This window comes from Carettochelys insculpta, chromosome 3 (genome assembly GCF_033958435.1).
Source record: "Carettochelys insculpta isolate YL-2023 chromosome 3, ASM3395843v1, whole genome shotgun sequence".
Taxonomy (NCBI): domain Eukaryota; kingdom Metazoa; phylum Chordata; order Testudines; family Carettochelyidae; genus Carettochelys; species Carettochelys insculpta.
Genome location: NC_134139.1, coordinates 186,758,348 through 186,785,666, shown reverse-complemented (window position 1 = coordinate 186,785,666; position 27,319 = coordinate 186,758,348). Strand labels below are relative to the sequence as shown.

General features: G+C 42.9%; 1 protein-coding gene across 10 annotated transcripts in view; it reads right to left on the bottom strand.

Annotated features, from left to right (window-relative positions):
- Window positions 1–587: 587 nt before the first annotated feature.
- The window catches only part of KCNS3 (potassium voltage-gated channel modifier subfamily S member 3), a 65,230-nt gene continuing 38,498 nt past the window's right edge, over window positions 588–27,319 (bottom strand). For all 10 annotated transcript variants that reach the window (XR_012645128.1, XR_012645129.1, XR_012645130.1 and 7 more), the window contains one exon: window positions 588–1,232. Coding sequence is in view for 7 of the 10 variants with exons in the window: in XM_074991303.1 (XP_074847404.1) it covers window positions 1,195–1,232 (38 nt within the window). In the remaining 3 variants the exon portion in view is untranslated. The remainder of the gene's footprint in view (window positions 1,233–27,319) is intronic.

The following is a 27,319-nucleotide window of genomic DNA, read 5'->3' as shown; positions in this document are numbered from 1 at the left end:
ATGAAAATGGAGAGCTCCTCAAAGGTTAAGTTCAAAGTTTACGAAGTGTAATATTATACACTCAAATCCAAATGGCCTCATTATCAGAAGAGCTCAGGACCATTAAAGTAAATGGGTATTACACGTAAGCAGCACCTCTGAAAATCTAGCAGCTTATTTACATGCCCATATATAGATTCAGAAGCATAACCTTAACTATCTAAACTGGAAATTTTTACCATTCAGGCTTAAGGCACAACATATAATGGTGAACACTGCATCAGTAGTAAACTTAAATGGGTAGTAGTAGCTTTCTTCTTCCAATTCAAATTTGTTAAAACATAAACATGAAAAGAATGGGAGACACCCAATGATATGATCATGAACAATGCCCTTATTATTACTCAAACACTGTCATCTTTGCTCAATTTTAACTGAAATCGTATTCAGGCATTTGCTTGTTCTCTGGATTTGGCGCTGCTGGTATATTGCTATCTTGTCTGTTGCATTTTTTAAATCAACCACAGCTGACTGGAGCCTAGTCAGTGCACTGAAAAGTTGAGGCTTCCCTGCAAAACAAAATAAATACTCCAAAGTATGCAGTGTTAAAGTTTTATTGATGTTGAGGTAGCCCACCTTTTTGTGAAGTAGCTAAGATGTTTCTACAGCTTGTCAAGTAAGGACTTCAATTTTTATTGAGATTTTACCACATATAAGTAAAGACATAGCAAGCAATATTAATTACTTGTCACACTGTGTGATTATTATTATTATACAATGGCAGAAGTAAATGTTGACAATTATGATATGAAGCACCCTGCCAAGGTACACAAAGTCCAAAAGCTTGAGCACACAACAAGTACATAGAAGAGGGCATGAGAAAAAGGCAGACAAAAAAACAAAGAGTTTGTGTCATTTATGAAAGTATCTTCCTGACCAATAAGCAATGACATCGGTTTTGAGTGGTAGATTATTATTAGGTGGAATGGGGTTTGATAGAAAGCTCTATTAGTGACTGCTTAATAGAATCAAATCTGTCAGTTCAACCCCATTTATGCCACTTACTGATTGTGATTTTTCTCCGTTAGAGCTGTGTTAGATAGTTCTTTTTAACCATTGTGAATAGGTGGGTGCTGCTGTGTCTCTTCAGGGTCTAAGGAAGATTCTTTTTGATTGCATTTAGGACCATCAGTAACCAGCAGAATGCAGATCCAGTCACAGATGGATCTTCGAAGAAACTAAAGATTCACGTTCTATATGAGGGAGACAAACATATTTTTAATAGTGAGCCTAGAATTCTGCATATTAAACACAGTGTTTCTCTTACTCCTCAATGTATTGGAGAAGAAGAGTTAAAGCTAACAAAAGAGAACAAACAAATTTTAGTTTCCTCTTTGTTTTGTGTAAAGGAGATGGTGCCATCACGGCAGCTCATGCTAATTTAGTCAAATTAGTACCCAAAGTGTCAAAGCAGAAGGACAAGAGTACATAATTGTATTTGGCTGCTGAACAAGAACACACAATTGTTTTTGATTTTTCTTCATGTTAAAGGAACAGCTGCAGCATTTTGCTACCACTACATTTTGTTTGGAATCTGAAATAAATTATGACAAATGAGCCCTAAGAGAACCTTCAAAACAACTTTTAAACTAAATTACAGGGCAAAAATACAGTAAACCTTCGATTTAACGGACTTCGGAACTAACGGATGCTGTCTGACAGCCCCCCCATATAAATGCCAGAGCCTCACCGGAGCTGCCAGCGGGGCTGGAGTAGCCGCCAGATCAGCTGGGGTTGCTAGGGCTGGAGAGGCCACAGCAGCAGCTGGAGCCACCAGGGCCAGAAGAGCCAGGGGAGGCTGGGGGGGGGGGCTGTGGCGGGGCACAGGAGTGCTCCTCCCACAGCCCCATGTGCCTGGAGCATGTTGGCACCCAGCCATGGCTGCCTGCAATGGCACTGAGCAGCAGCCATGGTATCAGAGGCTGCTGCTTGCTGGCAGGCTGGCGGCGGCCACGCTCTACCTTTACTTGGGCATCTCAGAGCCGGGGACTGGAGCTGCAGGAGGTGGAAGGAACCAGACTGGCATTCAAGCTCCTCTCCTGATAATTGGAGAGGGAGATGGAGGTGTGAGGGGAAGAATGGGGCAGGAGACGGGAGCAGAGGATGGAAGTGAGTGATGGGCTGGGAAGGTCAATGCATCATCATACAGTATAACCATTTGGCTATAACAGATTTTCGGCATTAACGGACACCCCTTTCCTCCATAAGTCCATTTAATTGAGGGTTTACTGTAGTTAAACATTCTTCAGCTTACTGGTAAAAGCCACAGGTAAGCCACAATTAGCCAAATATTAATGGCAAAGCTGAGCCCATAAAGTCTCCATCCAAATGCACTTTCCTGTGCAAAGACTGTGATACAAGCATTTTTGCACATGTGTACATCCAAACAGCCCATTTGTACATGCAACCACAGATATGTGCACATTAATTGGGTGCATGCACAAATTCTGCATGCACCGATAATGGGCCTCATTTTGTAAATTTAGCTTTATATTTGTATAGACGTAAAATATCATTAACATGCCGCATGCATTGCTTCGGCAACAATGAAGTAAAATGATAAGAAACAAACAAATTTCTTCTTCTTCTTCATTCTTACTCAGACAAAAGCTCTAGAAGCTAGGCTGGAAATCACAACAAATTCGCAACATTTACATTAATTTCACACTGGCAATAACACAGAAATAGCCTTTCCTGATATTTCAGTACATCTGCTGCTGGTCCCCCTCAGAATCAGGAAATCCTGGGGTGGGACATATGTCTAGAAGGGGAGGTGGCATGAACAAACTTTTTCAAATCTCATACCTTTGGGTGAGGTTTCATTTTGAGCAAAGATTGGTACCATTCTTATCTTCTCTGACCCATTGTCCTATTCCCTAGTAATTGTTATCTTATTATTCTGTTTTCATTGGTCCTTGAAAATTAGTTATTCTGACATCACAAAATTACTCTGGAACTCATTTTAAACTGGGCAAACGGGCTTTGTACAAGGATTATCTGAAAGTGCCTAAGGGATGAGATCTTCATAAGAACAAATTTGCAAAGACACCTATGTAAATTTCAACCGGAAAAAAATGTCCATGGATTTAATGAATGTGCAAAATCCCAAAACAGCCTCAACAGATCAGGTTCTCATTCAGGTAAGCAGCAGTTTACCTGAGAAGTTAAATGATTTACTTGACTAAATGGAAGGTTTGTAGACCCATCCATTGTACGTGCATTTTATTTGGCTGGTGCCAATTAACATTTAAAAATGCAGCTTAAATGACATTCCTTCCAAAATCAGTGGGAGAAACTAATGCACAAATACACTGCCACTTTGGAGGGAAGCTATACATTCAGATCAGCTCATGCCACAAGTCCCTGAATGTAATTTTTACCTTCTGTACACGGAGAAAGACTGACCACCAGAAAGCTGACTACACAGCTCATTTTTGGTTCAGTTTTGTTCCCTCCTGCTTTGTTCAGGAACTAACTAAAGTGCTCAATATGCTATCACTGTGACAGACAGCTCAAACTTTTGAAATTAATACCTCTTAAGACCCAAGAAGGTGAAGACAGATTGACAGAAAATTATTTCCATACAAAGAATTGTTGTAAGTAGATGACTAGAAATCTTGGTAACTGATGACAATGAAAGTGCTTCTACTGCAAGTTAACATAGGACAACATGGAAATGACTGGGCCCTTTTGCATAGCACAGGACATTTCTACCATGACAACTTGAGACATATTAAGGCAATATGATCAATAGCCAACCCTCAAATGTTTAAAGTAGGGCATTTGATTTGTCTCTCTGTTGCCATTAAGGATACATACTGACTTGGCAGAAGTATTCTGAAGCAGGTTGTAAAGGATCTCAATAACATCAGTCTTCCAAGACCAGAGAGGACAGGAGGAAATTAAATACCATACAAGTATTTTGCAGTAAAACTCATATGTGATGAATCTAGTAAGAGCCCAGATGCTGCAGACAAAAGGCAAACATTCATGCTTTTTTTAAAAATGCTCCATTCCCCTGTCTTGAGCTTCCCCAAGCAGCTTGTTGCTTAAACGCCTTTTAAAGAAGAACATTGATCCTTAGATTTTTAAGACCAATATGATCATGTTGTTTGACGTTCTGCATTATACAGGCTATAGAATTTTACCTAATGATTCCTGCAGTCAGGCAAGTTATTCTTCCCCGCTACATAAGTGCACATTATGAAGCCCAATTACTTGTGGGTGAACTCGAGCATCTCTTTTCTCTTATCTCAAAGACCCCACAAAATTATGAATGTATTACCTCAGCTGGTGAGCTCTTACATGGGTTTGCTCTTAGTCATACCCTAAGCCCCACAATAAATTCATTATTGTGTAGTTAATATATAATCACTGTAGTTATAAAACAATTATTTGATCTTCTGTATCTATGCTGCTGCTTCTTCTCTTTTACCTCTCCTGATGCAGGCTGGCGCTATGTCAGACTGTGGAGCACTTTGGACAGGGTTTCACACTGGTCAGAATTTGAAGCCTAGGATTTGATTTTTTCATTAATGGACTATTCCTCGGGCTGTCTTTCAGTCAGTGCACTCTGATTCCCAGCCAGGACACAAAGGGATTGCTTTGCTGTGAAAGGGCTTTCAATGCAAGCAATGTAGTACTGGGTGCTGTCAGCTGCACCTCCTCTTTTGGGGCTGAGGCACAGTGGGATCAGCTACTGTTGCTGACAAAATTCTGATGAGAATGGAGCCTGGCATGAGTGAGAGAAAACCAAAAGGTTCACAGCTCCATTCATTTACATTACCTTTGGGTCACAGCTCAGATTGTCTGATTAGTACAGAATGTGGGTTTCAGATACATAGAACCAGCTCTTCATTCTGAGCCCCATTCAACACCTGTCAGAGTTCATGACCCCAGAGAATTTAATCTGATATACAGAGGATGACGTCCCAAACATGCAGATAGCCTTTCTTACTGGTAAAAAGACAAATAGGGACACAGCTCTGGAGAAATCTATCTACAAGGTCAGTTCTGCAACTGTTTTCAAGGATGCACTTCCCTGACTCATGTGGTCTCATTGAGTAGGTCAGTAATGGCCACTAGATGTGGTCTCTGACTCAGATTTGAGGCATAACCCTTCTTCATCCACACATACATTAATCTGATTTTGGTGAACAAGCAAAAAGGATGTAAGTCTTAAGACCCTGCTAGATGAGTGGTTTGGAGTCCAGGTCCTGCTGTGACTTGAGTCCAAGTCTGGTCATTTTGCAGTGTGGACACAGGTGAAACCACATCCCTGAATTAGAAGGGCAGTGCAGTTTAGAAGTATAATGCAGTATGGACACTTTAGAACTGTGGTGTCCAATTCATTCACCACTCACCCATGTGACAAATAGGACACTGTGTTGTGGTGAATATGGGATGGCCAACCCACAGCTCTTGAGCCATATGCAGCTCTTGGAGCCTTTAAATATGGCTCCTACTGAGACCCACATATGGGGAGTTCCATTCACCCTCTCCATGCACACACTCCATCACTTGCTGGGAGAAGCATGTGGTGGCAGCGGCGGCTCTGGCAGCTCCAGCAGCAGCCCTGTCAGCAGCTCCAGAGGTGGCCCCAGTGGTGGCCCCAGCAGTAGCTTCAGTGACGGCCCAAGTGGAAGCTCTGGCGGTAGTTCCAGCAGCACTCCAGTGGCTCTGGTGAGTCACCAGCATTGAAATAGAATGTGGGGGCCTGGAGAGGGGAGCTGGTGTTGGTGGAGGGCATTCATTTGGAGGTGGGGAGGAGCGGGGTTGTGGAGGACATTTATTTAATTATATAATGTGGCAAATATGGAAAGATGACAACCGCACATGTGGTGATCTTTGAATTCCTATTGGACACCCTTGCTTTAGAATGTTTGTAAGACCCAGGTCTAGCCCCAATACACCCAGGATTACAGTGCAGTGTGGGCATTCAAGCACTGGCTTGTAAACCCTGAATCTGTAAGTCTAGGTCTCACAGATTCAAACTTACACTGAATAAATGTAGAATAGTAACAAAGAGGAAGCCGTGCTAGTCTACACACTATCAAAACAAAAAGCAGTCAAGTAGCACTTTAAAGACCAGCAAAATGGTTTATTAGGTGAGCTTTCGTGGGACAGACCCACTTCTTCAGACCAGAACAGACTCAGTAATTAAGGCAAGGAGGACAAATCAGAAAAAGATCTCTGATTTGCTCACCTTGATTATCTTTTTCTGATTTGTCCTCCTTGCTTACTGTTTTTGGTTCTCTGTGCCTTAATTATTGAGTCTGTTCTGGTCTGGCTATGGTCTGAAGAAGTGGGTCTGTCCCACGAAAGCTCACCTAATAAACCATTTTGCTGGTCTTTAAAGTGCTACTTGACTGCTTTTTGTTTTGAATAAATGTTGACATCCTTAGATGTACTCATTGGGTTCAAAGGGAGCACACAAGAAGGACTGCAATATCATATCCCATATTTATATATACTGACAGAAAAATTAAAACCAAGATTCAAGCAAAGTGTTTAAAGGATATTATGCAAACCATTATTGATGAATATCAGGTAGGATTTGCTTATTCAACTACACTGGAAAAAACTTTCACTTAATCCTAGAATAACTCTTCTGAAAGAACTTCTTTGGAAAGAGTCTGTCCACACACAAAAAAGTGGATCAAAAGAGTGATTTGCTCTTTTGAAAGACAGAATCCACACAGTCCCCGCTCTTTTAAGAGAACAGACCAGGGATCGAAAAAAAATCAGGTGTGATGAGGCGTGCTCATTCAAAAAATGGGTCAGTGGAGCATATACACACGTTTTCTTTCAAAAGAAGGAGCTCTTTCTGAAAGGGGAGTGGAAGAGAACTTTAGAAAGGATTGTCATATTCTTTCGATTCAACTATGACAACAATTTTTGTGTAGATGCTCTGCTGGATATTAAAAAAAAGCCCCTTCTTTCAAAAAACATTTTGCAAAAACTTGCTAGTGTAGATGCAGCCACAGTGATGACAAACTTTAGAAAAGGCTATCTGAAAGGTGTTCTAGAGTACAAACTTTCATGTGAACCTGGATTAACCTATGGAGTTCAAAATGGACAAGATGTCTGCAAAATCTTCTGCAAAGTGAAACCCTTGAGTTTCACCTTGCACCACTTTTTGTGAGTGATTACATTGTATTTCAAAACAGCCAAAACAGCAGATTCAGAGGACCATAAGAAATAGCCAAACCTATAGAGAGATAAAATCTCAGCAAAATATAAAATTTACAAATTATGCATTCTGAGGCAGAACAATTATGAACTCAGCAAGTGTAGCTTCCTGAGAAGTGGAGTGACATGCTGAGTCAGCTTGGAGCACATTAAGATCTCACGGCAGCATTTCTCACAAGTCAGCACCTATACAACATTTTCTTCAGTGATCCATAAAAACAAAGCATTACAATAACGTGACCTAGAGATTCCAAAAGTACATCTAAGTGTCAGCAATGGACAATCTGGCTAGATTCCATTAATGGTAAAAGGACAAAGCTTACTGTAGCATTAATATGCCTGCCAAACAGGAGTACTGAGTCCAAATTAACCCTCTAGATTTGAACATCATCCGACAGCACAATTCTATCACTATCAGGAGAAAACCCATATCATACACATATCTATTAATTAATGTGAGTACCAGCCAGAGGCATGTCAATTCAATGAGCTGTAAAAGAACATCAAATATGAAAAAAAACCATACATTGTATCAGACAGATAACCAAATAGCACAGGTAACCGCCGGTGAGTTGGAAATTAAATCTGATCAAAACTTTAAGACACTAAATTTGTCTTTGCTAAACAGAAAATACTCAGCAGGGCTCACGCTACCCTGAGCCATTCTGACACATGAGGTAAAGCTTCTATTACCTTGTTGCTTACAACCTCAGCTTTCTGTTTTCATAGAATCATAGAACCATAGGGCTGGAAGGGATCTTAGGAAGTCATTCAGTCTGGCCTCCTGCTTCAAGCAGGATCAACCCCAACTAAGTCAACCCAGCCAGGACCTTGTCGAGACAAGACTTAAACACCTCCAGGGATTGAGATTCCACCACCTCTCTAGGCAACGCATTCCAATGCTTCACCGCCCTCCTGGTGAAATAGTTTTTCCTAATATCAAGCCTACTCCTCTCCTTCTGTAACTTCAGACCATTGCTCCTTGTTGTGCAATCTGCCTCCACCAAGAACAGTTTCTCTCCATCATCTTTAGAGCTCTCCTTCAGGAAGTTGAAGGCTGCTATTAAATCACCCCTTAGTCTTCTCTTCTGTAAACTAAACAAGCCCATATCCCTCAGCCTCGCCTCATAGGTCATGTGCTCCAGCCCCTTAATCATTTTTGATGTCCTCTGCTGAACCTGCTCCAGCACATCCACTTCCTTTCAACACTGCGGGGCCCAAAACTGAACACAGTATTCCAGACTTGGCCTCACCAGTACCAAATAGAAGAGAACAACAACCTCTCTAGATCTGCTCGTTATGCTCCTCCTAATGCACGCTAATATGCCAATAGCCTTCTTATCTACAAGGGCACAATGTTTACTCATATCCAGCCTTTCATACACCATAACCCCTACGTCCTTTTCCGCTGTACTGCTGCTTAGCCAGTTGGTCCCCAGCCTATAACAATACTTGGGATTCTTCCGTCCCAAGTGTAGGACTCTACACTTCTCCTTGTTGAATTGCATCACATTTCTTTTGGCCCAATCCTCCAATTTATGCAGGCCACTCTGGATCCCCTCTCTACACTCGAACATTGCTGCCTCTCCCCCTAGCTTAGTGTCATCTGCAAATTTGCTGAGGGTGCAATCCAGTCCCTCATCCAGGTCATTAATAAATATGTTGAACAACACTGGCTCCAGAACTGAGCCTTGCAGCACTCTGCTTGAAACCAACCCCAGCCAGATATTCAGCCATTGATGACTACCCATTTGGCCCAAACATCAAGCCAGCTTTCTACCCATCTTATAGCCCATGGATCTAATCCATACTTCTTTAACTTATGCATAAGAATGTTGTGAGAGACTGTACCAAAAGCTTTGCTAAAGTCAAGGTATATCACATCCACTGACTTCCCCATGTCCACAGAGCCAGTTACCTCATAATAGAAGCTAATCAGATTGGTCAGGCACAACTTGCCCTTAGTGAATCCATGTTGACTACTTTTGATCACTTTCCCCTCTTCCAAGTGCTCCAAAATGGATTCCTTGATGATCCCTTCCATTATTTTCCCAGGTACTGAGGTGAGGCTGACTGGTCTGTAGTTCCCTGGATTGTCCTTCTTTCCTTTTTTAAAGATGGGCACACCATTTGCCTTTCTCCAGTCATCTGGGATCTCTCCTGATCTCCAAGAGGCTTCAAGATAATGGCTAGAGGCTTGGCAATGATGTCTGCCAATTCCCTCAGTATCCTGGGGTGCATTAAATCCAGGTCCATGGATTTGTGTACATCTAGTTTTAATAAGTAACCTTTAACTCGTTCTTTCCCACCGAAGGCTGCCCTCTACCTTCCCACACTGCACTGTCTAGCACCATAAAGTAGGAGCTGTCCGTGTCTGTGGAGACTCAGGCAAAAAAAGAATTGAGTACTTTAGCTTTTCTTACATCATCTGTCACTAGGTTACCTCTCTGATCCAGTAACGGCCCCACACCTTCCCTGATAACCCTCTTATTGTTAACATGCCTGTAGAAACCCTTCTTGTTACCCTTCACATCCCTTGCCAGGCGCAGTTTCAATTGTGCCTTTGCTGTCCTGATTACTGCCCGGCATTTTCCAGCCATATATTTATACTCCTCCTTAGTCATCTGTCCAAGTTTCCACTTCTTATATGCATACTTTTCGAGTTTAAGCGGACCAAGGATTTCCCTGTTAAGCCAAGCTGGTTGCCTAACATATTTGCATTTCTTACTATGCAGCGGGATGGTTTGTTCCTGTGCTTTCAGCAAGACTTCTTTAAAATATTGCCAGTTCTCCTGAACTCCTTTCCCCTTCATCTTCATTTCCCAGGGGATTCTGCCCATCATTGGTACAGCTGAGGATGGTGTTAAATGCACAGAGAATCCATGATTCAAACAGCCTGAAAAGGCTGCAGGAGTTAGAGATCAGGTTACAATGAATATGTCATCTGAAATAGTTTAAGATTGCATGAGTAGCAAGAGCAATGCTTATTTGTTGTTTATTAATTATATTAGGAATTTATAAAGCAATCCATCACATTGTTCATCACAGTGTTCAAGAACAGAAAAGTGAGAGATTTAAGATGTCTGGCTCTAAAATCACAATAGAAAGAATCACTACAAAAACGATTATATTCCACAACTTTGCAGTAAGGTTTGAAACCCTTTATCTAGAAATTGTACAAAGCACTGATGCAATAAAAAAGAACTGGACCCACAATGTAAGGCTTAAATGTGAACATAATCCTGAAAATCAACATCATGAACATGAATCAAATGACACCTAACAAGGAAGATAATAAAGGCCTAATTCTCCGCCCCCCCGCCCTCATCCCCCCTGAAAAACAGGATTAGCTCCACTAAGTAAGTGGAACTGCAAGGTTGCATTATTGGCTTCCAAATATATGTCTGCAGTATAAAATATGCTGATTCAAGTCCTCAAAGAAGCACTTTGTGATGGAAAACTGTTATATCAAACATTTTTTGACCCAGCATCCAACTTCCTGAGGGCTTGTCTAGAAAAATACTCATTTTGCAGCAAGCAGAAGTGTGAGTCTCACCTGGACTAGCCCACTGAGGGCAAACTGTTCACATGGACTCTGCTGATATGCATCTAAACCTTTTTCATAGAGAACTAGATTGGCCCACATTAACCAACCGTTAATGTGCATCAGCCAGGCCCATGCGGATAGTTAATCTTTGGCAGGCTAGTAATCAATACATTCACAACACAGCTTGTCATAAACTAAATCTCTATGTAAGCAAGCCCATAGTTTCCTTTGAAAATGTCTCCCAAATAATTTTTTATTTCAGTTTAAAAAGAAACTAGTGAAACTCCGATTAATAGCGAATAGCGAGAGTTATGAGGCAGAGAAAAAAACAAACAAACATTTCCACACATTCTACCTGGATTTACCCCAGCCATAGTGAAATGGGGAGAACGACACTTCCTCGCTTCACTAGGATGCTATGAGGATAAAATTTGTTTGCGAGGTGCTCAGACACTAAAGAGTTCGAGGCCAAAGAAGCAGGCAGATAGGCCCAGTATGGAAAATAGCTGTGGAATCTTCTGGCAATGGGTTTTCACAGGCAGAAGGGAGAGGAGATTCTTCACTGCTTACGAGCAATCAGGCTGATCACATCCTTGCCCGACTGCCAGAATTGACAAACATGGAGCCCAAAGGAAACAAGCCCCACTATAAAGGACCATAAAGGAGGCGGGATAGAGAGGCCAGGGATGACAGAGGGGCAATAGCTCTATGCCAGTCTGCATCTGGGAAACCAACAAGGGGACAGAAGGAGACAGAAAGATCTGGAGTTTAAGGGCTGATAGACTCAATTTAAATAAAGAGTTTATAGACTGATATAATTACAGATGGATTGAAGGTGATCTGCCCCTCAGGGAGAAAGTACCAAAAGCAGTTGATGCTCCCTCAAATGAGATCACCACTCCATTTCAATCATGCCATACAGTGGAGGTCTCAAGATATTTCGCTCTTCATTTAAGTTCATTCATTGGGTTGGTCTGCTCTGTGATGTTCTTATTTGTCCCATAGGCACGGGATGGGAACGACCAGCTTGTTTCAGGTATTGCATAGAATATCCTTACTGTCTTGCACTTGATACAACCAATGATCTACATGAAAATATATCACTTTATCCATCAGTTGTTTTGCATCATGTACTTACATTGTAAACAGTGTGGGAGCAGAGAATGTTTTTTTGCTAGGTGGGTACAGCATTTAGCACAAATGAGCCCTGATCCCTTGAGGCCTCTGGGACACAGCTGAAGTGGTGTAAATTTTAACAGCTTGACTGAATTCTACGGCACTATGACAATTACATGAATTGAGGCTCTACCCTTCTAGACCCTACCCCAATAAAAATATTACATAATCTATATCCTGAGTCTACTTGTTCACCTTGGTACTATATTTATTTTCCCTAATTAGTAGTTAATTAGTGATTGATGATAGCTCCATCTACAACTTACCTCTCGTTTTCAAGAAAGAAAATATGCATTTGTATCTTCCATTTCAAAGATGCAGCAATGAGCTTCCTCAGTAAGGAATTAATGTCATCTGATCAGCCTGCTTCACATCCTGCTTCAGTCCATATAATTTAACTTAAATCTCAGAATTACATTTTTCAGTATTTTCTTTAGACAAATACACAGGTCACAGCAGTTACCCAACAATCTGAAAAAGTCAGAGGAAAGCTGCCCCTATTTATCATCTTTAGCTACCGGAATCCTTTCAAAAAGATTCTCATGAGAAAAATAGCCTTTTTTTTTTCCGCAAACAGTTCATGAGTTTATGTACCCTACATAATGAAGGGCTCATGCATAAACGGGTTAAGACATGACAATTTCTTTTCTTGGGATGTAATTTTCTTTGTAATGTGTTTCTAGGCCCTGGTCTGTGCAAATTATACTTTATTATTATTCACAGAATGTTCTCTTTTGGAACCAAGTCTCCTACACTACCTGAGTCTCATACACAATGAGGGATTTCAGCTAGTTGGATAGAAAGCCTATTGACAGACTCAGATATTCACTGCTAATGCTCTCAGGAACAAATCATTTCCAAAAGTATACAAAAGCTAAGAAGAAGGCTTAGAGTGGTGACTTTGCTTGCTCCTGGTAATAAGTCTTCTCCTTCCATTTTCTTCTCAGAAATGTGATTAATAGCTCATTGCCATCTTACGTACCTTGGCCAAATTAAATTCATAAACATTCCTCCCTAACTCTCTGGCCTTGTCTACACTAAGGGAAATCTTTGAAATAGCCATGCTAATGGCCATTTTGAAGAATACTAATGAGGTGCTGAAATGCATATTTAGCACCTCATTAGCATGCCGCCGGCCACGGCACTTCGAAATTGCCACTTTTCGCTGCCGCATGGCTTGTCCAGATGGGGCTCCTTTTAGAAAGAAGCCTGCCAACTTCAAAATCCCCTTATTCCTATAATAATTCCTAGAATAAGAGGATTTTGAAGTTTGGTGGGGTCCTTTTGAAAAGGACCTCCATCTGGACGAGCCATGCAGCAGCGTAAAGCACCAATTTTGAAGTGCTGCGGCTGGCAGCATGCTAATGAGGCACTGAATATGCCTTTCAGTGCCTCATTAGTATTCTTCGAAATGGCCATTAGCATGGCTATTTCGAAGATTTGTGCCAGGTTAGACGTGGCCTTTCTGTTCTCCAAGCTTATGAGACCCCATTCTTCTACCGGCTTGAGCCTGTAACCTGGATTCTTCAACTTTTCCCTCTCATTCTAACCCATCAGGGCCACATTGTGTGACATACTGTAAAAAAACACACATGCACACACACCCAGACAGACAGCCTGTGCCTTGAAGAACTTAAAATCTAAATAGACAAGACAGACCAAGGATATGAGGAAACTAAGAGGCAGAGAGAGGACGAATGGCTGGCACGGTCAGTAACAGGACCAACAACAGAACCCATTTCTCTTGAGTCCATGACTAATGTTCTTCATTACAAGCACAACTTAATATATATGAAATAAGACTGAACCCTATTATGTAATGTCATTCCATTGCACAGCAAAAAGCTTAGGTGTGTACTTCCCGGGCCCTTGAATTTCCACCACATCTATGAAATGTTACCAAAGCTGTCCTTTAATTATGGAGCAGAGCTGTGATGGTATTGATTTCAGTGCTTTGAACTCTCTGCATTGAGCTTACTCAGATTCTGAACTTCTTTTGATTACTTAACGAAGAACTTGTTCATGATCTCACATGCCAGGAGAAAAGTTCCAGGCATCCCAGTTTCCATGTCAGCAAAGAGAGATAATAATGAATGAGCATTTTTCTTTCTTTTCCTTATTTTTAGTGTCCTTCTGGCAAGGTAGTCTAATAGAATGGGCTCTCATAATTATGGAAAATATCTGGCCAGCAATAGTCTTGCCTACCTATTGCAAAAATTTTTTTCTTCTGAGCTTCAAAAACAAAAATGAGAAAAAAAAATCCTTGTTCTTTCCTCCTCTCCCCTTTATTAAAAAAAAACAAAAAACCAAACCACTCTGAAGCCTACAAATTTGAGATTGCACATATGCATTTTTTTTAATGAAGTAGGGCTTTCACGTATGTAGGGATGTCACTGGCATTTTCAGGGTATAACCTGGAGGGATGTAGGGATGTTGAAAATGCATGTGCTTCTGCCTCCCACTCACTCATTTGGTAAATAGCTAGGCACGCTGCAGGGGATAAGTGGCCTAAGAAAAGAGAGGCAAACTGCTTTGTGATTACAAAACCCAAAACAATGTTGGAGATACCAAGCCCAGAATCATAAGGACCCGAAAGCTTTGGAAGGCTACATAGTCTATACCCCTGCCGTTATAAGATTATCTCATTTGCTACATTCTTGGGTTTTCCCTCATCCAAGTGGAGGCGATTTCACCCTAGGTAGGCTGTGTCTCCACCCAATCCCTTTTCTTGTATGGCCTTTTTTCATCATAGGATACTCAAAATTGCAGCCAAGTCTTTAGAGTCTGGAATAAGATTTCAAAATACACAGATCCTGCAGCCTGGCCCCTTGCTATGTGCTCATTCTCTAGTCACTGTGTTCACAGCAATCCTATAGCTTTCTGCCACGTACATCCCTTCTCTATCCCACTTCAGCTATCTCCATGGCCATTTTAGCCTCTCCTTTACTCAAGTCACCCACATGGTTTCCCGCACTCAGCAGGCCACCGTCACACGGTCCAGACATTTACTCACCTCTCCACTCCAGCATACAACCCCAAACACTGAAGCTCTGGAGCCCTAAAGAGGATCTGCTGGTAGAGGCATAGAAAGGAATGGTGCAGATTCCTAAAGTATAACTACAGATTACGGCTGAGATGCACTCACGTGTAGTTCCCACCAGCAACCAGGAGGGAGCAGTGGGCTACTGTTAGATAGCTCAGCACAGGACCACTAGAAATGGGTGAACCAGCCAAAGGACAGCGCCACCGATCTGGCATAAGACTCCTAGACAGGCCTGTGTCCCCAGTCAGAGCCAAATCCCAGTCCAGCTGCCTTGGCTCTCCTCTGCTGCCAATTGCAGCCCATAGGGCAATTCAGCCTCCATGTTAAATGGTTAGAAAATCAAGGTGCTGCTGGGGCAAGAAGAACTATCGTTACTCCTGCAACCCCTACAACCCAGCTTTGCAACAGGGAAAAGTCAGTGACCTGCACAGAGGTAGATCCACTGGCTATACTCTTATTTCGCCCGGTGACACCTTTGCTCCACCCCCAAACTCTTCACAAACTATGGCTCAGGGTGCACTGCCAAGGCATACAGTAGCTCCGTGGTATATGCAAGTTGCATGGTCTCTATCTGGTGATCCCAGAATACTATTTCCCTGCACTAGAGCTGATCAGTGGGTTCCATGTTGTAATGAATGGTGCTAAAGAGACTCTCAGACCAGCTGAGGATCACCAACGTACAGCACATTCTAGTCCCACTCCATCCACCACTGGCATGGGGATTGGGCAGAAGCAGGGATAAAAGGCCAGCTACACTTGCTCTACACCTACCAGGATTTTGCCCCAGGAGGGTGAATTCCTAGCTGCATATTTAGGGCACCTTTACAGTTCCCTTTCACTGTGACTTTTAAACCACAGTTTTTAACTCATACTAATTGTAACTCCTCATAAGCCTTTATACATAAATTTTGTTTTCCAAAACGACTTAAGCTAATTATATTATCATCATCATCATGATCCTCATCATAATTTTGTAAAGCCTTAACCAATGTCCACAGCTTTCAGCCGGCAACAAAATGAATGAAAAAAGAACCCAAGCTTGCAAAAATGGAAACTTTCAGCATTCTGATCAAAGCTCTCGCAGCAAACAACCCTGGAGTCACAACCTAACACTCCTACTGCATTTTATAATAGAACCACTTTGCATGCATCACACACTGCTGTAGCGCAGCAGTACCTGTATGAAAGCCAGCACAGTACATTAGCAGAGCTTACCTTTGGTGCCAGAATTTTTAAAGTTATACACTAATGTTTTGACAGCCATCCAATAAAGTGTATGTAGGAATATCAGAGGCATTATCATTTCATTAAGACAACGTTAATTCAGAAAGAAACCTGCGCAAGCTTGTAATGATAACCAGAACAGAACTCCATTTAGCCTGAATTTTCTGGTATCAACTATTCACATTCTTGCACCCAGCCACAAACATCTGTAAACTACTCCCATCTTAACCTCACCCCAACAAGTTGTTATCAAATTGGACTCATTTATAATGAATTCTACACTCTCTAAATCACCCAGATCAATCCAGAATCATGTCCAAGCAGCAAAATCCAAGCCAGAGAATAATGCTGCTTACAGTCAAAAGAAATCTGTATTGATTTTTGAAAAGAGAAACTGAGTTCAAGCTAAATTCTATGAGTATGAAGAAAAAGGCAAGAAACAAAAGAGTAAATGAAAATCATTACTGCTGCTGGGAATCTGTTCAGACTTTATTCCAGTAGCATGGAAATATCCCAAGTTGGTACAGGTAGTTCTTGTATAGTAGAGATAGATATACCATCCTAATGGTTTGTGAATGTGGACTGCAGTAATGGAAGGTGAACCAGTGTTATTCTGCAAGGTTAGGGAGGAGGTTCCTTACTCTTACCTACTAAGGAATGGCTTCTGGTGTTGCAGACTAGTTCTGACATAGTTACGGGAGGCTAAATGAAGTGTTCATTAGATTCTCATATACTGGGTTGGTCCCACCTGGATCCTGTCATACTGATGTTGCTTCTACCTGAAAACGTGAGCATTAAGAGCACAATTCAAACTACACTATTCACCTCCTCAAACTGTGCAGCTGCTGATTCATTGGGAGAGTCTCTTGGACTCTAAGGTGTGATCTTTAGTATGGTCCTGATCTATACGTACAATCAATGACTATGTCTACAACTAGCACAACCTGTCGACAGAAGTTTTTGTCAGAAGATATCTTCCTACAAAAGTTCTGTCAACAGATCCCAGCCAGAACAAGTAGATCGAAAGAGTGATCTGCTCTGTCAACACGGCAGCTGACTGCCCCACCACTCTCTCAAAGGAATGGCCAACCAGAAGCACAGCAGACAGGACTGGACATTGTCCCAGAAGCCCAGTCTGTCGACAGAGGGCCACCTGGAACATCCAGACCAGCTTTCTACCCACAAAATGTCTTGACAGAGGCATCTTGAATCATGGGGGAGTGGCATAACGCTGTCAACCGAAGTGTGGCTCCGTGGATTTTGTCCGCAAAACTAGCATTTTGTCAATAAAACTCTCTAGTGTAAAAGTAGCCAATGATCACAGCTATTATAAGAGGAGCTAGAAAAGGAAGTCTTCACTGTCCCAAAGTGTCTCATCTCAGTCATGAATCGATTGCCCAATCTCACTTGAATATTTCCAAAGATATTGCAAGTATGCCCAAAAAAGGCACATCACTTATTGTTAACAGTGAAATATTTCATTTTGTCTAGATTTTGACTTTTTGTACCTGGGGTTTGTAGCTTCATGTAATATCCCCAGTTAGCTGTTGGACACTGAAACAGCTAACTCAGACAAGCTAGTTGGTTCTACATAAAGAATCAGGCTGTGTTTATGCTAGGCACTAACTTAGAAGTTAACTTCCAAGTTAGGCACTACTTCAAAGTAGCCAGCAGAGAGTCTACACACTTTTTTTATTTGATTTTTCCCCAGCATATAGGCTAGTGCTACACTCATCCCTAGTGCCTGCATCTTGATGCAAATGAGCCGTCTCAAAAGTGCAAAATGGATCCTAATTTAAATATTCAATTTGCTTATTTGCATATTCACAGCAGAAAACAAGCAGTGAAGACATGATTCTGACAGCAAAAACCCCCTCTGTCGCCAGTCTGATTCTGTTGCAACCCTGATTTTTTTCCAAGGATAAGGGGCTGGTGCCAGAGAGGGGGTTGCTGGCAGAGTCATGCCTTTCACTGTTTGTTTTCTGTTGTGAATATGCAAATGAGCCACTCAGATATGCAAATAAGTGACCATTTTACATTAACGAGACTGCTCATTTGCATCAAGTTTATCCACGTGCAGATAATTTTGCTCTTTACTATCAGTTCAACAAGTTTGTCTAGTATTGTAGTTAGGCTTATTACCTAGTAATTACCAAGATCAATCACCTCTAGGTCTTTTTCTAAAAATTATTAGCTACCTGACAGTCATCTGGGAAAGAGACTGATTTCAGTAGTAGGTTACATACCACAGTTAGTAGGAGTGCAATTTCATATTGGAATTCACTTATTACTGCTGACACTTCATTCTGGCCTGTCGTCAGCTTTATTATTAAAAAAAATTATAGCTCAAGTGTGGGAATCTCTCAGATCTTCTACAGCAGGAGTGGACAATAAGCAGTGCATGGACCTAATGTGGTTCACCAAGGTTCATTGTTGGTGGGCCACCATATGCTTTATTTACCTGTGCTTCTGCTAGCACAGCCACTTGCAGCTCCTGTTGATATGGTTCACAGCTCCTGGCCAACGAGAGGTGCTGGTTGTGTCATGATAAGGTATTTTCACCCTTACTTCTGTGCTGCTGCGGGCAGGGCATCACCTTCAGAGCTTAGAACTCAGTGAACAGGCACCATTCCTCAGCTGCCCTGCTCTGAAATAAGGGTGGCAATACCACTAACTACCTCTCCCTCTGAAGGACAACAGCTGTTGCTGAATCAGAAAGCCCCAGGCCAGAGAGGTTCAACCAGAAGAACAGGGTAAAAGCACACAGAAGACAGATTTCCGTCTATGACATGTCTTTCACAGCTGTGAATTTGGTAGGATCCTAGTGGATGAGTGAAGTGTCCTGGTGCATCACAGTGTGAGTAGGTGCAGGCTGTGTTACTTTAAAACTGAGCAGCTCCTCCAGAGCACAGCATGCAGGCAGCGGCTCAGGCTCTGGCTCAGGTAGCTTACCTCCCAGGCCAGGGTTCAGTAGCAGCTTTGGAAGTTTATTTCCCCATCTCTGGACTTGCAAGTTTACCTCCCTCCCAGCCCAGCAGGTAGGTAGGTAGGCATCCTTCAGTCTGCGCAGACTATGGATCACGCCCTTCGTAAATCCATTTAAGATCGTCATTTGCAGTGTTGACTGTGACTGTGGAGGCCCACATGAGAGTGACCGTCCTTGCTACATCTTCTGCATATGTCGTGGGTGTCTGGCAGGTCCTTGCTGTCTTTTCTGTGGGCTCGCTTCTCCTCTGTCAGCTGTCTGATCTTCATCTCGCCCTTCTGAAGGCCTTTGTGTAGTTCCTGCTTCCAGCTGCTGCGGTCGTCTGCCTGCTCTTCCCAACTATCTGGGTCAATGTCTACCTCTTTGAGGTACCTCTTACAGACGTCTTTGTAGCGCAACTGGGGGCATCCAGGAGGTCTTTTGCCAGAGGCGGGCTCGCCATACAGGATGTCTTTTGGGATCCTTCCATCATTCATCCTGTGGACGTGGCCAAGCCAGCGGAGCCGACGCTGCCTGAGGAGGGTGTGCATGGTTGGAATTCCAGCTTGCTCGAGGACGGCGTTGTTGGGCACTCTGTCCTTCCATGATATCCCAAGAATGCATGTGAGGCAGCGCAAGTGGAAGACATTCAGCCTCTTTTCCTGGCGGGCGTACAAGGTCCAAGACTCGCTGCCATAGAGGAGGGTGCTGAGGATACAGGCTTTGTAGACTTGCATTTTGGTGTGAATGTACAGCTTGTTGTTGTTCCACACTCTCTTGCTAAGTCTGAACAGAATTGTGGCTGCTTTTCCAATCCTCCTGTTTAGCTCAGACTCCAGCGACAGGGTGTCGGTGATGGTGGACCCAAGGTAAGTAAACTCATGGACAACCTTTAGCCTGTAATTGTCAATGCTGACTAATGGAGGTTCAGCAACATCCTGACCAAGTACGTTTGTCTTCTCTAGGCTGATGGTAAGCCCACAGTCCTTGCATGCTTTGGAGAACTGATCCAGAAGTTTTTGAAGCTGGCCTTCTGTGCGTGTCACTACAGCAGTGTTGTTTGCAAACAGCATGTCTCTAATGAGCACTTCCCGCACCTTAGACTCAGCCTTCAGCCTTGCAAGATTAAAGTTTCCTGTCAGATCTTGTGTGCAAAAAGATGCCCTCTGTTGAGGATCCAAAGGCATGCTTCGGGAGGAGTGCGAAGAAGATCCCGAACAATGTCGGAGCAAGGACGCATCCTTGTTTGACGCCTCTCCTGATGCTGAAGGCATCTGATGATGTGCCATCATATTGGATGGTTCCTCTCGTGTCTTTGTGGAAAGACTGCATCATCTTGAGTGGCCGTGGTGGACAGACTATCTTGTGGAGTAATTTAAACAGTCTATCCCTACTGACTGAGTTGAAAGCCTTGGTCACGTCGACGAAGGTGACAGAGTGGCTTCCTCTGCTCTCTGCATTTCTCCTGCAGCTGCCTCAGGGAGAATATCATGTCAATGGTAGATCACTCAGCACGCAATCCGCACTGGGATTCAGGATACACCTTCTCAGCAAGCTTCTGGAGTCTTCTGAGAATGACACAGGCGAACAATTTACCAGTGATACTTAGGAGAGAGATTCCACGGTAATTGTTGCAGTCACTTCTGTCTCCTTTGTTCTTATACAAGATTACAATGTTGGTGTCCCACATATCCTGTGGAACCTCACCCTCTCTCCAGCACAGGCACAGCAGCTCATGTAGGGGTTCCAGGAGTGTGTCCAAGGCACACTTGATTACCTCTGATGGTATACCATGCTGGCCTGGGGCCTTTCCTACTGCAGTGCTGTCAATAGCTTTCTTCAATTTGACCACAGTTGGTTCCTGGTCCAGCTCATACATGACTGACAGGAGTTCAACGGTGTTGAGGGCTACATCAATCACAGTGTTCTCGCATGAGTACAGCTCAGAGTAGCGCTCGACCCATCGCTCCATCTGTTTGGCTTTATCAGTGATGACTTCACCAGATTTGGATTTCAGAGGTGCCGTCTTGTTCTGGATGGGTCCCATTGCCTTCTTTATGCCCTCATACATTCCCCTGAGATTACCAGAGTCAGCACAGGTCTGGATACTGCTGCATAGCTCAAGCCAGTAGTTGTTGGCACAACGCCTGGCTGTCTGCTGTCCTATTTTTCTGGCTACTCTGAGTGCTTGCTGGATACTCTGACTCGGTGAGCGTTTGTACTCCACAAGTGCAGCGCGCTTCTTTTCGATGACTGAAACCATCTCATCAGAGTTAGCTTCGAACCAGTTGTTTGTGTTTCCAGCTCTTCTTCCAAACACTGACAAGGCCGTATTGTAGATTGTGTCCCTCAGATGCTGCCATCTGGATGTCGCATCAGCACCCTCAGGGCTGCTGAGCAGATTCTCCTCAAGGATCTCTCTGAACATTTCAGCTTTTTCTGAGTCTGCCATTTTTCTGGCATCAATGTGGGGCCTTCCAGTTGGTTTAGAATGGTGCAGCTTCTTGGGTCTCAGCTTGAGCTTGGAGCAGATGAGTGAATGATCTGAATCACAGTAGGCACTATGGTAGCTGCGTGTCAGGACGACGTTTTGAGGTTATCGCATCTGGTGACGACCAAGTCTAATTGGTGCCAGTGTTTCAAGCGTGGGTGTCTCCATGACACTGTGCTGCGGCTTGGTTCGGAAAAATGGGTTTGTGATGCACAGATTGTGGTACGTGCAAAGTTCAAGGAGACGCTGTCCATTGTCATTCATTTTTCCCACACTGAAGTGATCTAGGCAAGAGGGCCATGAGTCACAATCGGCTCCAATTCTTGCATCGAAGTCACCCAAGAGGTACAATTGGTCACAAGCAGGTATTTGCACTATGGCGGCACTGAGCTTGTCATAGAACTTGTCCTTTGCTTCTGGTGTAGCGTTCAGGGTTGGAGCGTAAGCGCTGATCAGGTGGACGGGACCGGCGCAGGTTTGAAGTTTCACCTGAAGGAGTCTTTCTGATCCATCCCGTGACTAGTTCCACCATTTGCAGAAGGGTGTTTCTGATGGCAAAGCCAACACCATGCTCCCTGGGTTCCTCTTGGGCTTTGCCCTTCCAGAAAAAGGTGTAGCCCTTTTCCTTTAGGGATCCCGAAGCTGCGAGTTGCGTCTCCTGCAAAGTGGCAATGTCAACTTTGAGCCTCTTTAGTTCCTTGTTGATGACAGCGGTCTTTCGGGTGTCGCTGATGCCCTGAAGATCTTCTGTCAAACCGGTCAACATAGTCTGTACATTCCAACAAGGAAGCTTGAAACTTTGATGATTTCCTTTTCTTAATAATTTTCTTGTTGGTTTGTCTGGTGCTCATTTCAGTCACTTGTCAAGTTTGGGAACCTTAAGCCTCATTCACCCAGTGAGGCAAGTGAACTGTGGTGAGACAGTACCCTACTGGCTAGGGGCTGCCCAGCTTAAGGAGGGCGGTGACTGTCCAATGACTTATGATGATCTCTCCCACCATCGGAAGCAACCCCTGGCGCTCGTTCTCTATGCCAATCGAGCAACAGCTTATAACCAGTATCTGTTGCCTCCTGTGTTGGTTCAACGCTGTTAGGCGATGCTGGAGTACCTCTCCAGGCGCAAGCCTGGGCAATATTTATGGAGACCCTGGGATGCCCAGACACCAGGCCCCGCCTCTCAGTTTTACTGATATAGTCCAAAGGAAAGGATAACTTCTACGTTTGGTACCAGCTTAGCTGCAGAAGTTGCCAGGACAGTGAAAGAAGTTGATGCAGAACCGCCTTTGGACTCCTCTCTGGATTTTCTGTCAGGGTTTACTCCCTTAGCCTTACTCCTTCCCAGAATAACCCACAAGGCAGTGGGGCGTCTTCCTCCGCCTTCACAGGAGTTGTCGATTTGCAGCACCACACCTTCTGGTCCACCCTTGAGACTGTGCATTAGGTCGGTATGTGAGACAGACCAGACTACCCTCACTGTGTTTCGCCTGTGAGCTGACGCAGTTGCCCAGGGGATGGCAACTCTGCCCAGCAGGAGGGAGAAGGAAAAACAACATTCACCACATCCTACCAGTAAGTAGCTGCTCTGTGCTGTGGTGACAAGTAGTGGGTAGACACCAGCAGCCCAGAAGTGCCTACCTTTAAGATGTAACACAGCAATAGTACTGTTCAGCATTAGCTGGTTTTGTGGGTTTTTCATTTATCTTGTGGTAGCTTACTTCTAGTTTCCCAGGGCACCCTGTAGTCCGTTCACTCCCTAAAGCTGTTGTTTGTACATTGGAAGTTTTACTGTATATTTTGATATTTAACTTCTCAGAGTTTACACTCCTAGCTATTTTCTCAGTAGGATTTGATTTTTAAAAGGATACCTTTTTGCCTCAATTCTGTCTTTTACTCAGCTGGTTAGCTATGATGGCCATTTTGGGTCTTCTCACTTTTTTTTGTTTTTGTTTTTTGCCTTTATTAATTGGGTTGTTTAGTTTGAATCTCTATTATGGTGTTTTTTAATAGTTTCCATGCAGCTTGCAGGTATTTCACTCTTCTGACTGGTCTTTTTAATTTTCATTTAAATAGTTTCCTCATTGTGGGGTTTCCTTTCTGGAAGTTAAAATACCAAAGGCTATGTCTAGACTGCAAATTTCTGTCAGGAGAGCAAAGGTCTCCCAACGGAAGTCTGCCACATCTGAACAATGTTTCTGCTTTTCCAAGACAACTCTCAGAAAAGCAAAAGCATTCTACCAACATCCCTTGTATACCTAATGTCATAAGGCATAAGGGATGTCTCGACAGAGGGGCTTTTCCTGACTTTTGGTCCTGTGTAGAAGGGCCAAATGTCGGAAAAGGTTCTGCCGACAGGACTCTTGGCAACACATATACATATTGCAGAGTTCAATTTACGTTTCTTTTGCAGTCAGTTCTCTGCAGTTTAGACACAGGCACAGAAACCTATCATGGTAAGGTTTACCCCCTAAAAGGATTTTAAATTTAATTGCATTATGGTCACTATTACCAAGCAGTTCAGCTATATTCACTTTTTGGACCACTTGCTCTACTTGGGAGTGAATTTCTTCTCCTGTGGGTTCCAGTGTTAGCAGCAATCATCAATGATGTCTAGAAATTTTATCTTTACATACTGTCCTTGAGTGGCATGTTCCTCAGTCAACATAGAGAGAATCTAAATCTCCCATTATCATCTGATCTTCTGGTTTTATACCCTGTCTAGTCTTCTTGAGCATTTCACAAGGGTCATGTCTACTCTACAGCAATCTTTTGAAAGAAGATCTTCTGGAGATCTTCTTTCAAAAGAGAGCATCCACACACAGAAAAGAAGATCGAGAGAGAGCATCCACACAGCCCCTGCTCTTTCAAAAGAATGGGACTGGAATTGAAAATTCGGGCACCAAGAGTAGTGCTCTTTCAAAAAAAGATCCCACAAAGCATCTACACGTGCTTTTTTTTCCTAAGAGAGCTTCCAAAAGGAGGTGCTTTTCCTGATCCAGTTGTGGAAAAAGGCTTCCAGAAGAAGAACTGCATTCTTTCAATTTCGGATCAAAAGAGCACATTTTGTATGTGGATGTGCTGCATGTTCTTTCAAAAAAGGGCCTGATTTTCTGAAAGTACTTGCTACTATAGGCGAGGCCAATGAGAATAAAGCAGTAGGTTGGGGTCAGTAGAGCTAATTCTACACTATAGAGTTATTTTGAAATAACAGCTGTTATTTTGAAATAATTTCGCTAGTGCCTACACTATGCACACACTATTTCAAAATAAATTTGAAATCTTAGGGCCGTGTCTACACATAAGAGATTGCCATGCTAATGGCCAAATCGGAGAATACTAATGAGGTGCTGAAATTAATATTCAGCACCTCATTAGCATGCTGCCGGCCACAGTACTTCAAAAGTGCTTCATTTCGCTCATGCGTGGCTCGTCTATACGGGGGTCCTTTTTGAAAAGACCCTGCAAACATCAAAATCCTCTTACTCCTATCAGCTGAATAAGGGGATTTCAATGTTTGCATTCAAAAAGGACCCCCATGTAGACGAGCTGCACACAAGCAAAACGCGGCACTTCGGAAGTGCCGCGGCCGGCAGCATGCTAATGAGGCGCTGAATATTCATTTCAGCACCTGATTAGTATTCTCCGATTTGTCCATTAGCATGGCCATTTCAAAGTTCTTCCCAAGTGTAGATGTAGCCTAGGTGTGTTATTTTGAAATCAGCAAACCGCATTGCAGGAGGAATAATGCCTATTTCAAAATAGGTACTGTTAAGACATGGAATAGCACTATATCAAAATAAGCCATAATGGCACCAATGGCACTATTTCAAAGTAGCACTGTGTGTCCAGAAATGCTATTTCAAAATAGCTGGGTATTATTTCAAAATGCATTTAATGTGTACTTGTGTTATAAAATAACTCTGTAGTGTAGACATAGCCTGGTATATTCCTGCTGCTCTATTTGCGTTATTCAAGCATGGATTTTCTGCCATATTCTCTGGTATGCTTTGATTCATATAAGATTTTTAATTATGTTTGCCTCTGCCTTTTTCCACGTATAGTGACACTTCTCCATCACCACTTCCACGCTCTGTCATTCTTGTACATTTTGTACTTTGCTATTTCCATATCCCAGTGACTATCATCATTCCAGCAAGTTTCTGTGATGCCTATGACCTGAATATCCTCATTTAATATAAGGCACTCAAGTTCATCCAACATAGTATTTAGATTTCTAGGATATGTATAGAAGCACTTATAAAATTTGTCAATATTTAGTTGTCTGCCTTCATGTGATATAATTGAAAGGAACTCTCTTTCATTTTACTGTTTATCTTCAATTCCTATCTGTACTTTTATCAGTTTCTATCCTCTCCTCTTTCCTTTATTCTCTTTAAAGGCATATAGCATATTCCCCTTCATAAACTGTCCCCTAAAAGGATGCCTCTGTCTCAACATATGCTCCTGCACACTCGCCCCCTTCTTTAGTTTAAAAACTCCTCTATGGCCTTTTTAATTTTACATGTCACCAGTGTGGCTCTATTTTGGTTTCCGTGGAACCCATCCTTCCTGTATAGGCTCCTTCTTTCCTAAAAGATTCCCAATTCCTGTTAAACCTAAATTCCTTCTATCTCTCTCTCATCCATATATTGAAACCCTGAGCTGTCTAACTGGATCTGCATGTGGAACTGGAAACACTTGAAAGAATGCAGCCAAAACATCCTGGACTTTAATCTCTTACCTAGCAACATAAATTTGGCCCCCTAGACCACATTTCTACTTCTCTCAATGTTGCTGTTACCTACACATACCATAACCACCATCTTCTCCCCACACTCTCAGTGTGTCTATCTAGCTGTGTCCAGAGATTGCAATCTTTCGACCCGTAATACACATCATGTGGTTCTCCTGGTTATCAGAAAATCAATTATCTATATTTCTAATCATTGCACCCCCCACTATAATTTACCTGCCAGTTCCTGAAAACTGGAGACCATTCCCCTGGAAAGAGATTCTCAGGGTGAGAGAATATCATGACATCATCTGAAGGGAAGGTCCCAGTCCTAGGATTCTTTGCCTCAGCTTCAGCTTAAATCTCCTTTCCTGAGACTTTTATCCTCCTCAAAAGCAACCAGGATGTGAGACTGGGGGAAGGATCACTCTAATGGATCCCAGAAAATCTTGTCTATGTACTCCTGTCACTCTTAGCTGCTCCAGTTCAGCCACTGTCGTCTCATGTGTCCATAATGGACTCTGAAGGCCATGAGTTGCTTGAACTGAATGTACTAACATGGCAAGGCAGGTAAGTATATGTGCTGCAGTCAGTGCAATAAACTGAATTACACCCCCCTTCCGCACACACACCCTCTGCTGCCAGACTTCCAAGTGGATTATTTTTATTCTTGCAGGAGAACTTGGTTTTTAGTTGTTTGGAGGTGGCTACAGACCTAAGTTTACAACATGTTTGTTAATTGTATCTGGCTTTCACCCTCTGGTTCTAAACTCCCTCACAAAACTCCCCCAGTTTACTCCTCCTGTTCAACAGCTTCTCTGGACATCTACATCAGGACTTAACCCTGCCCATCTGTCAAGGCATCTAAAGGGATTAGCAATTGAAGGGAGCAGGCTAGAGGTGGCTAGTAAAGC